At 48.6% G+C, this 17,345-nt stretch overlaps 1 protein-coding gene across 1 annotated transcript in view; it reads left to right on the top strand.

Moving 5' to 3' along the window:
• Positions 1-17,345, top strand: part of LOC138474270 (histidine N-acetyltransferase-like) — a 65,995-nt gene that overhangs the window by 37,731 nt on the left and 10,919 nt on the right. Inside the window, exon 2 of the mRNA XM_069612221.1 lies at positions 13,613-13,852. Coding sequence (XP_069468322.1) covers positions 13,613-13,852 — 240 coding nt within the window. The remainder of the gene's footprint in view (positions 1-13,612; positions 13,853-17,345) is intronic.

Here is a 17,345-nt window from a genome sequence, read left to right as displayed (position 1 = left end):
ATTCGTTTCTCCTCTGGCCAACCTGATTTGGATATTAAGCGATTGAATATGGCGACATATGAGATAAGATCCTGACCATCCTATCGCAGAGAGAGCAGCTCATCATCCAGGGCTTGACCTCGAGTCCGATGGGCAAATAGTTTTTCCAGTTCACGCTGAAAACCTGGGTAATTTCTCAGTAAAGGGTCATCCCTAAGCACTAACAGGACAGACCAGTCCGCCACGTGCCCTACTAAATAGGAGAGGACAAAAGCTACTTTAGCTTGGTTGTTCAGAAAAGGTGTCTGGTTTGCAAATGAAATATAGCTGGCATTGATTCATGAATGCTCCAAATTTCTTGGGATCCCCAGAGAAGCGTTCTGGGGGTGCTAAAGGGATGTTGCCTGGAAGCAATACCTGAATGGGTGTGGCTACAGGTGCCACGGTAGGTTGCCCCTGTGGAACTCCACCTGGTAGGGGTGCTAGACAAGCTTGGGTCTATAGGAGCTGTCTTGCCAAGTCGTCTGTTTTGTCCCTGTTGACTACCAGTTCGCACCTTAAGGCATTTGTCTCTGAGTGGGCTGCATGCACCTCGGCCCGTAGCTCACCTAACAATAGGGAAAGCTGGTCTACCTCACTCAGAGGTTTCCATCGCTCGGGCAGAGGGATTGAGGATGGCTTTGTGTTCTGTCACACTCACCTGTGTGTAACGCTCACCGGGTATCCACGGGGACGTCACTCAGCTGGTCCTCGCCTCTTATGACCTCAAACCCTTCCCTGGAGGCTATTCGACTGGCGACTGGGCCTGAAACACAGGATTGGTAGAGTTTAACTCCCTATTGTCTCTGTGTGCTTGAACCCCTTCCTCCCCGGGGTCCAACCCTTCCCTTTGATCCACAGCTCACCTTGTTTTCTTGGATGGTGTGCTCTCCATCCTGCTTTCAGCGCAGGGGAGCGTTGATTGATGCAGGCTCGTTGGTGCCTAGTTACTTCACTGGCGAGAGTCCGACTGGTAAGTATAACGAGTCTTTGAACAGTTCTCTAACTTCGTTCCTTTCCTTCTTAGATGATGGCCGGTGTCAGGGGATGGCGGCGTGCTGCTGAGATGAGTGGCGCTGAAGGTGAGTGCACCCTTTTTGTATTTGTATTGAACTGATTTCTTTTTCTGTGTCTTTTAGGTGCCGTGACGTTGTCAGCATGGATGCCGGTTTTCAAGAACAAATGCGGTGAGTAAGCACGGTATGCGGCGCCTCTAGATGTTTCCACGCTAACCTGGAGTGTCTTTTCCCCCTCTCAGATGGATGAGAAGTTCCGGAGACACAGTTCCCCCAGAGCGGGTGGGATTCAGGTAAGCGTTTGAAGCTTGTACTGTATTTAAGAAAAAATAAGCGAAGAGCTGTAAAATGCTTACTAATGCCTTTTCTCTGTTCTTTTCCTCTTCATTAGGAAGCAGCGTGCCGGGATGGTAATGACACCGCCGAAAACGCCCGCAGAACAGAAGGAGCGTTGAGCGTTGAATGATGGGCAGACGGGCTGCAAGGTAAGGCTGTTCCTAACTGTGTTCTTGTTCTTGCGAGAGCTGAGCGCAGAAGAAAGATGCAGGCCCACTGGAGACCAATCCGAACACAGTGAGTGTCACGCTCCAGTTGCAGAAAGCGCATAGCATGCTTCTCAGTCTGGGTGGGGCTTAAATAGTCTCTGGGTATCCCAGGTGCCTCTGGGCTGAACCACACCAAAAAGACTAGACCGCACCTGCAGTTCTGGGAACCGAAATATGTGGGGACATCCATCTTGTCCCCATCAATGCATTACAAGTCCAATCCTCAATGTTATCCCATGGGAGTGAGTGAGTCTGGGTCACAAGCGCCAAGTCTGACTCCAAGTGAGTCTTTGGAGGGATGGAGAGGCCCTTGAGGGCCATGTAGGTGATCGTGGCCTGGCTCCAGCCTGACATCTTGGAGGGCTGGGGACAAGAGGGGCAGGAATCATGACACTGTGTCTCTGCAGGAGCGATGAACAAGCATCCCTTGACCCCGAGTCTTCACTTCCCCTGTTTCATCCAGAGGAATAACTTCGAAATACAAGGTGTACACTCAGACCTGAATTCACCCGATTCCCATGGGCCCTTCCCTTCTCTTTACTGTGTGCTGTGATGTCCCCCTATGGGCTTACTTTGATCTTTAGTAGGGTGTGCACTCCATCCTGCATTTGCAGGGGCGCGATTCACTCATGTGATTGGTGCCAATGTTTGTAGGCTGAGTTCAGATGCCAAATGCTGTTTTATGCCTTCACAGCGAGGCCAAGAGTTCAAGGTGCCAGTTTCTTCACTGGCTAGAAAGTCCTTCCCACGAGTGAACTTTGCGCGGAGAATGTTGAGTGTCCAAAATTGTCCGTATTGTCTTTGCCGGTATTTTTGTGGGTGAGTAGCGCTACGTGTAGAAGCTAGCAGCTGGTAGGTTTGCACAGCGCCTTCAATTCGAGCGCGCCTGGTAATGTCTCTCTCTTTCCCTTGCAGGAGAAATTTTGTGGTATTAGCGACTCGAGTCCGGGTTCAGCGCTACTGGTAACTTAGTGGTTAGGTGAGTTTGCACGGAGGCTTTTGGTAAGTATGCACCTCGTAGAGAGAGAGAGAGAGAGAGAGAGAGAGAGAGAGAGAGCGCAGTGAAATAAGTGTCTGCGTTATTGGAGCAAGCGCAATGAATAATGTCTCTTCTTTCTTTTACAGGGGTTTGTGCGCTCGTACAACTAACCTGGATTCCAGCGTTGCAGGAAGATTCAGTGAGTATGCTCAGTGTTACTGATGTGCACGTGTTAACGCTGTTCTTCTTTGTTCTTACAGGTGCCGGTGTAGAAGTCCCCTCTTGACTGGAGATAGCTGCAGCGTGGAGTAAGAACCAGGTAAGCTGAAGCTGAATGATCCAGAGCAGGTAAGCAGAAGCAGGATGATCCGGAGCAGGTAAGCTGAAGCAGGATGATCTGGAGCAGGTATGCAGAAGCAGGATGATCCGAGCAGGTAAGCAGATGCTTGCTGATCCAGAGCACAGCAAATGTGTTGCTGATACAGCTCACAGTAAGCAACACGAAGCACTGGAAGAATCTTGGGTGTGGCTTATATAGCCAGCCACACCCAAACACTAGAGAGCTCATGAGTCATCATGCACTTCCTGTTTGGCAACAGGAAGTGGTAACCAGGAAGTTACTACAAACACTAGGAAGAAATGAAAGGAGGGATTTGTTATGGGTTCTTTGTGTGCCTATGCCAGGCTTGCCAAGCCTCCACCCAGCTTGCCCCAACTACCTGCCTGATACCCATGACAGTCATCCTGGCTGAGTGTGGTGGTGTATGAAAAATGGTCGGGTCTGCGTGTTGCGTTTATTACCTGACTCCACATTTCTCAAGCAATCAAAAGACTACACATTTTGGGTTCAAAAGTGCACTTTCCCTGAAGGGATTGGGATCTCAGTACATGGTTATGGAGTTTACTACAAACTTGGGGTTGGAAGTTATTTTCTGTTCTAGCTATTGTCCTTAGTATAGTGCTATTCTGTTGCTGCTGCATACAATGCATACCTGCTCTGTGTTCCATGTTAGGGGACTGTTGTGCACATACAGTGGTCAGATTGAAACACTCGCCTGTACATGTCACTACGGCACTGATCATGCAGGACACTGCTATAAAAGAGTTTATGACCATGAGTGTCTATGATAGTGACGATTTGGGGTGTTCTGATGACAACACGGCATCTTGGTCGTCTGAGGATGCAATATTTGGATGATGCATTTGGTTTAGTCCAAAAGGAGGGTTTGTGACAATATATTCAGTTTAGTGACCTATAAGGTATGCATATTGGCCTAAGCACATTTGCATCACACCACATTTGCTGCAATAACGAAGGCCACGTTGCCATTTTGTTTTTTCCGCCATCTTGGCTGCATTATTCAGTTCCTTGCTCATTCTGCATTTTCGCTCTCAACGCGGTAGAAGACCGCTGCATGAACTTTCTGACACTTACAAGACAGGAATGCACATTTTGTTGAGCGTGTTGTTTGTCTTACACTGTAGAACCTTGAAGTCCTTGCAGAAGCATAGCTAATCTGCACGTTAGGTGCCCTCCTGTCTCAACCATGTTTTCTCTGCTTAACTGTTCATTATAATAATGTGCATCTTAAACGTGGTGCTTCACAGAAACCCTATTTCCAAGCTTTGGAGCAGACTGACCCTAGACTCTAGAAGCAACATAAATGCTGCACAGAGAATGTTATTTTGTACCAGAGAACACAATATTCCCCCACGCACTGCCTTGCCCTGCTCCCAGACAGTAAATTGTCTGCAGGAAGACAGGGAAATATGCAAGTATGGTGTCATGGTAATACCATCTACATGGAAAGGTCATGAACCCTATAGTCCCTATCACATGAGGGGCCTGGCAAGCATATCATATGTTATTCCTAATTGTATATATGCTGTTGTTTCCTATGACTCGGGGTTCTCTTCCTCCACCGTGTTTGTGCGCATGCATTGTGGGGTGCTGAGACCCAGTCACGTGACTGTAATAAACATTGTTCTTTGACCTTGTGACTGGCGTATTTCCATTTCCATTTCTTTGTAGTAAGCCTCATTTTTGGTCTTTCAGAACATTTCATAAAAACTACATATGGCATGTTTCAGATACATGTTAAAAAAGTTAATCAGACTAAATCTATCTTGACTTCAGGATATTTGAAAGTCTTTTTCAGGGTCAACACACATCTTTCCTTTATGTTTTTTTGCTGTTTTCTGTGGTAGCTCTGGTGGTTTCTTTATTGTTTAAAAAAAAAAAAAATAGGATGCATGGGAGTTCCCCTTTAAGCACCATCGGCACTTTTGATATCCAGGAAGAGGAGGACCTGGACACACCCTTACCTTGGCTGGCAGATCAAAAGCTAGATGTAGGCAAAGGATTGAATCCCACAAGGTATGAAGCAATTAGCTATGACAACAACAGTGGTAGGCTGGGCATATTTAAATAAACAAATGTATGCTGCTTAGCAATGAGAATTTGCCAACAATGAAGATTGTTATTCTATTTGAAAAATTCATGCTATCCTTTAATGATTTGTATAATTGTTTAACCTGTCACCCTCCTGTAATGCTGCTTCCTGTTAGAGCAGTGGCCTTCACACTTTTGTGGCCTGGGACCCCTGTGTAAAATTTGGGCATTAAGGCCCCCACCAAAAATGACAAATGGACAGTATGTACAAATGGTTATGAACTATTGTGTGCCGTCATCGCACCCTACTTGCAGTATAGTCCCAGGGCTCCTCCACCTGCTCCCATCACAGTCGCTGGGCTCCCCATTCCATTTCTACCCAGGCCCTGGGCTCTCCCCACCCCATCACAGACCCTGGGCTCTCCCAACTCTGTTCCCACCACTATCTCATGGCTCGCGCCCATCCTGCTCCCACCAAATTCCCTGGACTCCCACCACCCCATTCCCAACACAGTCCCAGGGCCAGTGGCAGCTGGTGAATTCTTTAAGTGAAGGGGCATAAATATTTCCCCCAAAAATGCCATAGCAACTGACGGTAGCCCAATCCAATCAAGCAGGGTTTCTTTAAAATAATGGGTTAAAATGCTGCATTATAGAGAAAATAAAATTGGTAAATAGCCAAACAGTTTAAAATTGGGGCTAGGCTGCCAAGGGGGCAGGCATGACATTTTGTACTGGACATCTAGGATTGATGTCCAGTAAAAAGATACCATCCCTGTCCCCTGTGTCCCACTGGGCCTAACACAAGCAACATGATTATGTGTGTATGCAAGGCGCTGGGGTGCCAAGGGGGAAAGCATGGTATTTTTGCCTGGACATCTCTGATAGATGGTCAGTAAAAAAATACCATCCTTGTCCCCTGCAGTCACATGCCCCCTTCAGCTGTCGAAGCCACTCTCATGATGGAAGGGGGATGTGTGGTGAGAAGAGATCTCTTCAATCACACCTCGGTGTATAAAATCCAAAACAATACTCTTCAAAGCACGATCTCCCTCTACTGAGATTTTGTACTGTGGAATACGTGGCAGTGTCATTCCTGACTTCAAGGTTATCCGAACTGGTTCAACTTTAAGAATACCAACATTATTATCATTCACCGCCCATAAGTGTGTGGGTACCATACTCAACTCACTCAATATGGCAAAGACAACAATTCTGAAGCTGAATTTTGATGGGGAGATATTGTCAAATACGCTCCATCCAGAGAACAATAAATCACAGCATTCAGTTTCTTCAACAAATTGAATCCCAACAAGTTTTCATTGCAATTCGTCGTCAAAAGTAATGGACATGAATCAGTAAATGGACCTAGTACGATCGGTACCGGGCGAGAGACCAGACTAACCACTGGTGTACCGGAAAACCCTACAGAAACATTACTCTACCCTTACAGTGGAATATCTGGAACCCGCAGATGGTCAATGGAACACTTCTGTGCTCCGGTATCTACAATTCTTGTGGAATAGCTGAATCAGTCAAATCACCCCATACCTGAGCCAGATATATCCCCATTTGTTCTAACAGTATCTTCTGTTCTTGAATACCCCCACGGTCTGACATCACACTTAGGACAGCTGTTTCATCAACCCCTTCTATATATGTCTCAGCCCATTCATGCAATTCCCTTTTTCTCTCTGCAGTTATCATACGACGTGTCACTATTCTCGAATTAGTGTCAATCACATCCTGCACTGGAAGTGGAGTGGAAATAGCCGGCAATGAAAGCAAAAACAAATCATGCGTGCTAGGCGGTGGAGGAAATACTATCGGTGCAGTTGGTACGACTGGGATAGCAGCAGCCGCTACAATAGGAATGGGTGCAGATGCAGGAGGAGATATATAAGGAGGTGGTGCATTTGAATCAGTTCCTGAATCAGACCTCTGCTCATTCAGTAATTTATTCAACAATTCGTCTGATACATGCAAATCTTGTGATGGGCATATTTTCTGCACATTTTATAGAAAGGCCCTATCCATACTCCTAATGACTTCTACCTGTTTCTGCTGGTCATGCATTAAAGTTTTCTCTGCATTCGTCATATGTCTATGTGCATGCTTTTCTCTACTTTTAAGTCGCTTATTCTCTTCCTTCTTCCAATCGCTAATAGTGTCAAATGCAGCTGGTTTAGCTTTCTTACGAAATAACACAGTTTCCAAATATTCTATTCTGGCCACCTCAAAACTACCCAACACTGGCCACTGAAGGGATGGAGCATGTCTGGTTTGTCGGTGCCAAATATCATTAAACACAATAGAGCCTAGGCCGTAGCCAACATTCATGTCATACGCCGCCGACCCCTCGGGTGGCGCGCGTTGACCATATTCCAAGTTACTAGATTGTAAAACATTGCTAAACAGAATGACAACTTACCAGGGATACTAAAATCAGAGTCTTACCTGGCCAAAATATTTACGCGTAAATACTATTACCAATCAAATCATTAGGGCATTTCCTGTCTGAAACAGACTCACCTGATTTCCAGTCAAGTCCAACTGACAATTGTCGTGGCTGGCGATTCCTCCAAACAAAACAAGCCTCAATTCTGGGACCCTCGCCTCGATGGCCTCTAAGCGCTGCAATTGGCCTCGAGGCAGACTGCAAAGAAACACGTCTCTTTTGCAGGGGCCTCCTGTACTCACTGATCTCGATTTGACAGCCTCGTCTTCGCCCAACAACGAATGGAAATCAACAGCCAAGATGGCGGAAAAAACAAAATGGCAATGTGGCCATGGTTAATGCGGCAATTGTGGTGTGATGCAAATGTGCTTAAGCCAATATGCATACCTTATAGGACACTAAACTGAATATATTTTCACAGTTCTTTACATTTCTTTCTTTCCTTCTCGTTTCCTTCCTTTCATTTGCTTCTCCTTTTTCTCGTTCACTCTCTTTCTCTAGCTTATGTTAATTCACTCTATTTTCGTTTTGCTCTTTTTCCTTCTCTTTCTTTTGCTTGCTCTTTCTTCCATTCTTTCTTTCACATACTACCTCTTTCATGCACACACTCAATCTTTCTTTCCCTTTTTCTTTCCCTGTGTTTCTCTGGTTCTCTTTGACTCACTCTATTTTCGTTTGGCATTTCATTCTTTCCCTCTCTCATTCACTGGCAATTATTTTTTCTTTTGAGTCACTAAAAAATTAGATTGTGTTTTGTGTGTCTAAATTATCATTGCTACATCCACTTTTAAGCCTGCTGGTGGTTTTATAAGAAAGAAAAATAATGAAAGAAAGAGAGTAAAGATTGATTGAGGAACAGAAGTAGAAACTAAAACTAGCCGAAAATTAACAGGAGAAATATTAGTAACAATTTAAAAAACATGATTCTTCTCTAGTAACAGTCTGAGAATGTAGATCCATGGATCTGTCATTCTGGAGACTAATCCCTGTGTTTTCAAATTTGCCTTTGCCTGGTGTACTAAATATTCACTGGACGTTCCTCAGGTCGCCGATGGACACAACGACACATTCGTCTTCCAGGAATGTGGTGCCGGGGGCGCTTTGGTTGAGGAGCCTGGACATGCAGTCCGCTTGTGCGTTTTTCCAGCCCGCAATGTGTTGTATCTCATAGGTATATTCTTGGAGCTTCGCGGCGATCCTGGCCAGTCTGGGGGTGGCCGTCTTGGTGCCGCCCGGGCTCAGCATGTGAATTAGGGGCTTGTGATCGGTGATCAACTTGAATCTTGTCCCCCATACGTATGATCTGAAGTAGTCGACGGCCCAAGCGCATGCCAACATCTCTTTCTCTACCGTAGAGTGATTCTTCTCGGTTGAGGATAATGCCTTGGATGCAAACGCCACAATGTTCTCCGTGTCGCCCTTTTTCTGGGTCAAGGTGGCCCCTAGGCCGTATGCGCTGGCGTCAGTGGTGATGTAGGTGTCCCATTCAGGGTTGTATGGTTTAAGGCACGGCGCGTGTAGAATCCTATTCTTGATTTTGCCGAAAGCCTCATCTTGTTCTGGGCCCCAAGAGTACGCTGCCCCCTTCTTCAGAAGCTCCCTCATGGGAGACGTGGTCTCAGAGAACCTGGGGACGAATTTGGCATAGTACTCAGCTAGGCCTAAGAATGAGCGTAGTTCCTCTTTGGACATCGGCGCCGGTGCCTCAGTAATGGCCTCCATGAGGTTCCTCTTGGGGCTTACCCCATCACTCGAGATGCAGTACCCAAGATACTCTACTTTGTTCACCCCGAAGACACACTTTTCATGGCGTAGGTGAATGCCTTCCTCCTGAAGTCTGCTTAGGACTGACTTGAGTGCCTTGTTATGGGTCTCGTTGTCCTTGGCGTATACCAGAATGTCGTCTTGGAAGAATGAGACATTGGTGAGGCCTTTCAGTAGGGAGTTCATCATCCTCTGGAATGCGGATGCTGCGGACGATAACCCGAAAGGCATGCGGGTGTATTGGAAGGTGCCAAAAGGAGTGATGAACGCCGTCAGGGGGCGGGAGGACTTGTGTAGGGGAATCTGGTGATAGGCATCACGCATGTCCAGCTTCGAGAAAATGGCCGCCTCTTTCATCATGAGGACGATCTCATTGATGCTGGGGAGTGGGAAGCTATCTGTGATCACCTCCAAGTTCAGGCTTCTCAGGTCGATACAGATCCTGAGGTCGTTGCTGGACTTTTTCTTTACTAGTACTACCGGACTCAGCCACTCCGAGGATTCCACGGTTTCAATGGTTCCTTCTTCGACCATCTTCCTCAGGTGGGCGTCCAAAGCTGGTCTTGCGGTGGCAGGTACTGCCCTTACTTTGTGCTTGACTGGAGTGGCGTTGGGTTTCAGCCGAATTTTGTGGACGAAGTTTTTCACTTTTCCCGGTTTCTCGGAAAACAGGCTTGGAAAGATCTCCTTGTAGTTTTGTGCTGCTCCTGACGAGATCATGAGCACCTGTTCCGGAGTGCTGGCATCTAGTTTCATGCTGAGTTTGTGTTGGTCATCCCACCCCAGCACGGCCGGACCTTTGGGAGAAAAATACACTTTGGTGGTGGTAGACCTCCCCTTGAAATCGATACGGGCCTTGATGTAGCCCAACAGGTCGACCGTTGCCCCTCCAAACACGGTGGGTTTTTGCCTGGTTGATCTAATCTCCACTTTTTCTTGTCCCATCATCTCCTTGTACGTGTTGATGGGCAGAATGGTGAGGTCGGATCCCGAATCAGCCATGACGCGCGTTTCCATTCCGTCCACTTTAATGGTGCAGTGGGGCTTTTCTCTTCTGGCATGGGGTGCATTGACCATGACAACTATGGGTCTGTCCTGCAGTTCATCCTCATCGGTTGAGGTGCAGTCACCGTCAACACGGGACACAGTTTTCTCCCGCCACATGCATGCTGGAGCCACGTGGTCAATGCGTCCGCACTTGGAGCACTCCTTATTCCTGGCGGGACAGTCGCGGTCGTTCGCCATGTGCTTGAGGCTGGCGCATCTGTAGCATTTCGGTGCCTCCTTTTTCCTGGGACTTTTGTCTTTGGGGCCGTCGCGGGATTGCTTGTCTCTGCGACCTCTCCATTGTAGCGCCGCCATTTCGGGCACGGGCAGGTGACTTCCCGCCTCCTTGCGTCTGCTGGAGGTTTCTCCTCCGCCCTGGCAATCTGGATGGCTTTATCGAGGGTGACCTCCTTTTCTTGGATGAGCTTGTCCTGTACTTTCCTAGAGTTGGTGTGGACAACGAGTATGTCGCAGATGACCTGTTCTGCATTTTCTCCGAAGGCGCAAAGAGAAGCGAGTTCCCTCATCCTGGTGATGTAGTCATCCACGGGTTCGCTCCCTTCCTGTTTGCGAGTGTAGAATCTCAACCTGTGCAGTACAATGTTCTCCTTGTTGGTGAACCTCTTCATGATGCGACGAGTGGCTTCTTTGTAAACGTCGTCGTCTTCGGCGTCATCGTCGGCCGCAGGTATTTCTTTAAGGCCGGCAAAGATACGCTGACCTTCAACCCCTAGCGCATTCAACAGCATCGCCCTCTTCCTGATGGGGGCATATCGCGTGCCGCCCACCGCTTCCAAGTAGGTGGAAAAAAGGGGTTCCCATTGCATCCACGGAATCGCCGGTGTCCCTGGCAAGGGGAGAAACGCAGGGGGTGGTGTGGCGCCTTGCATGGTGGGTCCGTGGGACTTCAGGTATCCTCGTCGCCAGTTATGTTGTGGCCTAAATAGATGACAGGACGCTGTAGGGTTTCTAACAGTCTTTATTGACTGACAACAAGTGGAGAGGTTCTAAGGCGGCCTGGTGGCGCGGGGCGCTTACTCACTGTTCAATGCGACCAAGTCCTGTGTTTCCCCAGTTGCTTCACTGTGGATGGGTTGTGCTCACCCGTGGCACGCTGTAAACTCCTAGGGCCCCCATGAAGCCTCCAGTGGCTGTGGTGTTATGCCCTAGGAGCTGTGGTGAGAGTTCTGCAACTCACTCTCCTTCTCATGTAGTCAGGAGCAGCGCTCCTGCACGACCGCTTCAGCTGGCAGGGCGCCAACTCTGAAGCGGGAACGTTTTCTCGCGGAGCGTGGGCTCGCGAGATCCCGCGAGAACACGCTCCCGCGATCACGTGATGTCCCCACAGACTGTTATTTGGTTAAAAAAAGATATGTCGAAAGAGCCGTATCAGTAATTTTTTGAGTAAACAATATCCTTTAAACACTAAAAAGACTTTTTGACATTTCCTGGGTCTTCGAAGAAGTACAAGTCATTAATATCATTTGAAGACAGTGAAACTGTAAGAAATTTGACTGACATTGATTCAGTAAATAGAGTTGTGCAGACGACGTGACACTTTGTTGGTTCAGAATGCATGCCTGGAGCCGCCTGGGCATGAATGGGACCGTGGGGAGCTGACAGCATGCCCGGGGCCCAGACTAAGCGAGCCAAGCAGTGAAGATCCCAGGAAACGTCGGCAGTAGACCTAGGGAGATGAGCAGGGCCGCTCATACTGAGCCATGTGTGTGGGGTGGCCTCGTCCAATCAGTGCAGCCGCACCATGTACGATAGGCATGGCGCAGTACGTGAAGCAGATCCCAGCCACTTAGAAATTCTGCCTCGCCCTTTTCCCCTCACCCTTTAAGAAAAGCCCAGGTTCGACGCATCCTTGTGGCGCAGGTAACGATTGGTGGAACTCCGGCATGCTGGCCAGAGTTCGGAGAAGTGTGCAACCTGCACCCTTCCACCACCTCCAGTACAAAGAAGATTCGGGGTGGGCCCCTGGGTCAACTATGCACTAGAGCATGGCGGTGAATGACGGCAGCATCCCCTTGACAATGAGGACGCCGCCAGTGGAAACAACATGCCGCCAGCCATGGTGGTGACACCGCAGCACCCCCCAAGGAGGGCTACATCATGGGTGCGACGGTGATGCTTCTGTACCTGCGGACATTGAGACAGTCAGAATGTGCATATTGCGCGGTGGGGATTGGATGGCCCCACGTGGTGGACAGGGTCACCCACAACATAAAACAGGCATCAGTGACACACAATATTATGCACCATATGGTGTAAAGGGCACCACCAATAAAAAGAGCATGACTGGAGTGGGTCAAGGACAGCACAACATGAAAGAGTTACTGAAAAGGGGTAGCTGACTAAATCAGCCACCCCCTTTTAATATAATATATACATGTGTTTGTCATTATTTGTAAAGCATTTAAATGTATATTTATGTCTGTGTGTATTTAACAGTTTGTGTGCATGTTTATGATTACTATTATTCTTAGTTATAGTTATTAAGTTGATTGGGCATGTAATTCAGTTGGGGAGTTCGGTGGGAGTTTAGATACATGAGGGGGAATCGATAGTGTTGTTGTGCACCCTGGTGTGATAGGGAAGGGAGAAGGGGTGGCCTGCCCAAGAACCACCCGCTGGGGGATCTCCTGGCCTTTCCCCACAGTGGGTGGGGACAGGAAGGAAGGTGGAGTATGTTCTGTTAGTTTCACCCCAGGTGTCTACCTTTGACCCTGCTAATGGAGGGTGGGCTGGCGGGCAGCTCCCTCCGATGGAAATCACACCAGGGGAGCAGAGAAGGGGTTTTAGAGTGTGAAATGCTTACAGAGGTATTATGGATTTTTGTTCAAATAAAAAGGGATACCCATTGGAATCCCTAAACATGTCTCCTTGGTGTCTGTGTCGCATGGTATTGAAAAAGGTAAGAACTCGGGGCCCATGTCCTGTTTCAACATCAATTTTATTTGCAGGTTTCATAGTGCCCCTTCCTGCCCAGCTTGTCTGGGGTTTTGGGTGGTTGGCTTCAGTGTGGATCTGCCCCTGGCCTAGCGTGAGGATAGGCACACGCCCTTGCCAGGCTGGGACCAGAATAGCGGGGTCTACATTATAGTATTTGTTCGCTCTAATCTGACTGCACTACAGTCCAACTTCACACTGGTTTGACATTACAATGGTCTTTGTTCTGCGTGCTCTGACTGCACTGGGTTATTTTGTGTCGCTGCTCCAACTGCTAACAGGTCTACATTCTCTCTACTCTGACTATATTGTGCCCAGATTATGTAATGGCCGTTTCTCTTTCTCCTCTGGTTGTATTAGAGTCTCGCTTGTCTTTTCTCTGGCTGCATATGGGTCGCTGTTCTCTCTGCTCTGACTGGATGTGGTCTCTATTTGCAGGTCGCTCTGGAGTCGGTGCTTGTTGTGGATGATGGACAGACTGCGGTTGGGCAAGGCCTGAGGGTGGCCCCCTGGGAGAGGGGGAGGAATGTTGCTGGATTAATAAGGAGCTTCGTGGAGGACTTTTTAAAGAGCGAGTTTCCAGCTGTCAAGATTTTTAGAGTAACGAGAATAGAGAACCCTCCACCAGGCTTGCTCTCAAAGTACAGGTTGCTACATTCCAAGGAGAGAGGGCAAGGAGTGATGGGAGGTTTGGGGGGCTAACTGAAGAGATATTGATCAGGGCTTGTTTGTTTCAATTTCTAAAATGCCTTTCCTAAAGGTGCAGTACAGTAATTAATGACATGGTACAAAATTGCATTACAAAAATAAGGACAAATACGAATTCAGAAGAAAACCAAGGAAAAAGTAAGAGAAGAAAAAACAATCATTTATCATGAATAAATAAATCCTAATCATATGGAGAAATGCAATTTCTCCCAGAAGCCAAATATTCATGGGGCAAGGAACAATCAAAGTCAGTATGAAGAGGGCTGAGAAATACAGGCCAGCAATAATGAATGAAGAGGGCTAAGAAAGGCAGGCCAGCAATCATGAATGAGGAGGGCTAAGAAAGGCAGGCCAGCAATAATTAATGAAGAGGGCTAAGAAAAGCAGACCAGCAATCATTAATGAAGAGGGCTAAGAAAAGCAGACCAGCAATCATTAATGAAGAGGGCTAAGAAAAGCAGACCAGCAATCATGAAAGAAGATTGCTGGGAGAGGCAGGACAGCAATGATGAATGAAGGGGGCTGAGAAAGGCAGATCAGCAATCATGAATGAAGAGTGCTGAGAAAGGCAGGACAGCAATGATGAATGCAGAGGGTTGAGAAAGGCAGGCCAGCAATGATGAATGAAGATTGCTGAGAGAGGCAGGACAGCAATGATGAATGAAGAGGCTGAGAAAGGCAGACCAGCAATGATGAATGAAGAGGGCTGAGAAAGGCAGACCAGCAATGATGAATGAAGAGGGCTAAGAAAGGCAGGACAGCAATGATGAATGAAGATTGCTGAGAGAGGCAGGACAGCAATGATGAATGAAGAGGGCTGAGAAAGGCAGACCAGCAATGATGAATGAATGCCTCATCTGCAGGCTCTCTCTCTCCCCTAGCCATTCACTTACTGTGGCTACTATCTATCGGCCACCTGGTCAGATTTCATCCTTCCTCTCTGAGTGGGCGGACCTCTCCTCCTCACTACTGGCCTCAACTACTCAACTCCTCCTTCTTGGAGACTTCAACATCCACCTGGATGCCTCCTGTCCTCCCTCTGGACTCTTTTGCGACCTCTGCGACTCTCTCTCACTCACTATTCTCCCCTCTGGCCCGACTCATTCTGCAGGGCACACTCTTGATGTTCTGATCTCCTCAGACCTTCCCCTCTCTGTCCCTCTCACCACTCCTCTCTCCTGGAGTGATCACTTTCTCCTCTCCTTCCACCTCACCCTCCCTACCCTTCAGGCCAAGCCACTTCCATCACTGCCACCCACCTTCTCGGTCATCCGACCCATGAAGCGCGTGTCAGCTGAGGCTTTCGCCGCCACCTTCACACTCCCCCTCCCCCTTTCGCTGACTCTCATCCTGACACAGCCCTCTCCACGCTCCACTCTGCTATATCTGATACTCTTGATATCCTTGCCCCTGTCATGAGAATCCACCTGAAGCCCAAAGCCAAGTGCAACTCCTGGTACGACTCAGACCTCGTCACCCTAAAACGCAAGTGTAGGGTGGCCGAGAGGAAATGGCGTGCTTCATGTACATCCTCTGAAAAACTGGCCTACCACCAGCTACAAAGGCAATACCGGTTCTCTGTCCTAACAAAGAAGAGAACGCATATCCAAGCCTGCGTCTCTGCAGCATCTAACAACTCGTCTGAACTCTTTACAAACTGCAAGGAACTGGCCATACCAGCCGCAGTCTTTACCTCTCCTGTCCCCTCCCAGGCCCACTGTACGGCACTGGTGTCTCACTTCATCTCTAAAACTCAGGACATCCTGTCTTCTCTCTCCTCCTATCCCCTCCCACCCCCCCACTCCCTGCTCTTCCTCTAGCCATTCTGCAGCCACCTCTCCTCCCTCCTTCTCTGCCTTTCCCCCGTTCTCCGCAGACGAGGTTTCTAGACAAGTCCGATCTATGAAAGTCTCGTCGAAACAGGTTCACCCCTGTTCCTCCAAAACTATCAAGGATCACATCGACTCCCTGGCTCCTGCCCTGGCTGATTTCTGCAATCACTCCTTCGCCACTGGAGTCTTCCCACCCCCCCTGAAGCACTCCCTTGTTCACCCTCTTCTTAAGAAACCCATTGCCGACCCCTCCTGCCCGGCCAACTATCGGCCAATTTCCATCACTCCCTTCCTGGGCAAGCTCTTGGAGAAACTGGCCATCTTCCAGCTTAATCTCCACACTGAATCTGTTGGTTGTCTCCATAACCATCAGTCTGGCTTCAGCGCTGCCAGAAGCACAGAAACCGCTCTCCTGAACATCCGTGAAGACCTGCTCTCCAATCTTGACTCTAACACCCCTTGCGTCCTCATCCTGCTTGATCTCTCTTCTGCCTTTTACACTGTCAACCATGCCATCCTCCTCAACCGTCTCCGTGATAACTTGGGTATCACCGGTCAGGCTCTGGCGTGGCTGACTTCTTTCCACTGCAACCGACCCTCTCAGGTCCAACTTGGGTCCTTCTTCTCCGCTATCCTTTTCTCTATCTGTGGTGTCCCACAAGGGTCTAACCTCTCTCCCTGGCTGTTCAACCAATACCTGGCACTCCTGGCCCACCGCATCGCAGCTCTCTGCCCCAACTTTCAGTGTTATGCCACCCGGATGACACCCAGCTCATCTTCAGGTTACCCTCAGCTTCCTCCTCTACTTCCCTCATCTCTGACTGTCTGTCTACTATCCAGGAGTGGCGTGCCGCCAATGACCTCTGCCTTAATGCCAATAAGACTGAGATTCTCCTCATTGGCACATCAGCTCCCTCCTTTCCTGTAGCTCTCTGGCAGACCTCTCTTGGCCCTCTTCCTGCTCCCACCTGTGAGGATAAAAACCTCAGCGTCATCTTCGACTCTACACTCTGCTTCTCTCCTCACATCTCCGATGTCTCTAAGAAGCCACACTATCAACTGCTTGTCCTCAGAGGTATTCTTCCTTTCCTCTCCTTCCCCCAGAAGCTCACTGTCTCCAGAGCTCTGGTTCTCTCTAGGCTGGACTATTTCAACAGCCTCTTTCTAAATCTGCCTGCTTCTACTCTCCGCCCTCTGCAACTTATCCAGAACAGGACTCTGAGACTTGTCCTTGGCCTCAAGCCCAGGGATCGTATCTCTCCAGGACTGAAATCTCTGCACTGACTCCCTGTGGCTGCGAGGATTAAGTTCAAAACCCTCTGCATCATCCACAAGGCCTTCTGGGGCCTCAATACCTTCAACTCTCTCTTCCTAAATACCTTCATTCTCGAGGTCTTCGCTCACCTGCCTCAAACTCCCTCAGGGTCAGTCGCTTCTCCAAGCAACGCGTTGGTGGTAGATCTCTTTCTTCGGCTGAGGCCTCCCTCTGGAACAGCCTCCCTGCCTCCCTGAAACTTGAGGAGAATCATCTTTGGTTCCGGAAGCACCTCAGAACCTTTCTCTTTGCTTCTGCTTTTTCTCCTCCTCTCCCTTGCTGACTTCCTGGCTGACACTGACTTTGCACTGGTTGC

Source organism: Ambystoma mexicanum, chromosome 1p (genome assembly GCF_040938575.1).
Source record: "Ambystoma mexicanum isolate Mex_15411 chromosome 1p, UKY_AmexF1_1, whole genome shotgun sequence".
Lineage (NCBI taxonomy): Eukaryota > Metazoa > Chordata > Amphibia > Caudata > Ambystomatidae > Ambystoma > Ambystoma mexicanum.
This window is presented reverse-complemented; position numbering and strand designations above follow the sequence as displayed.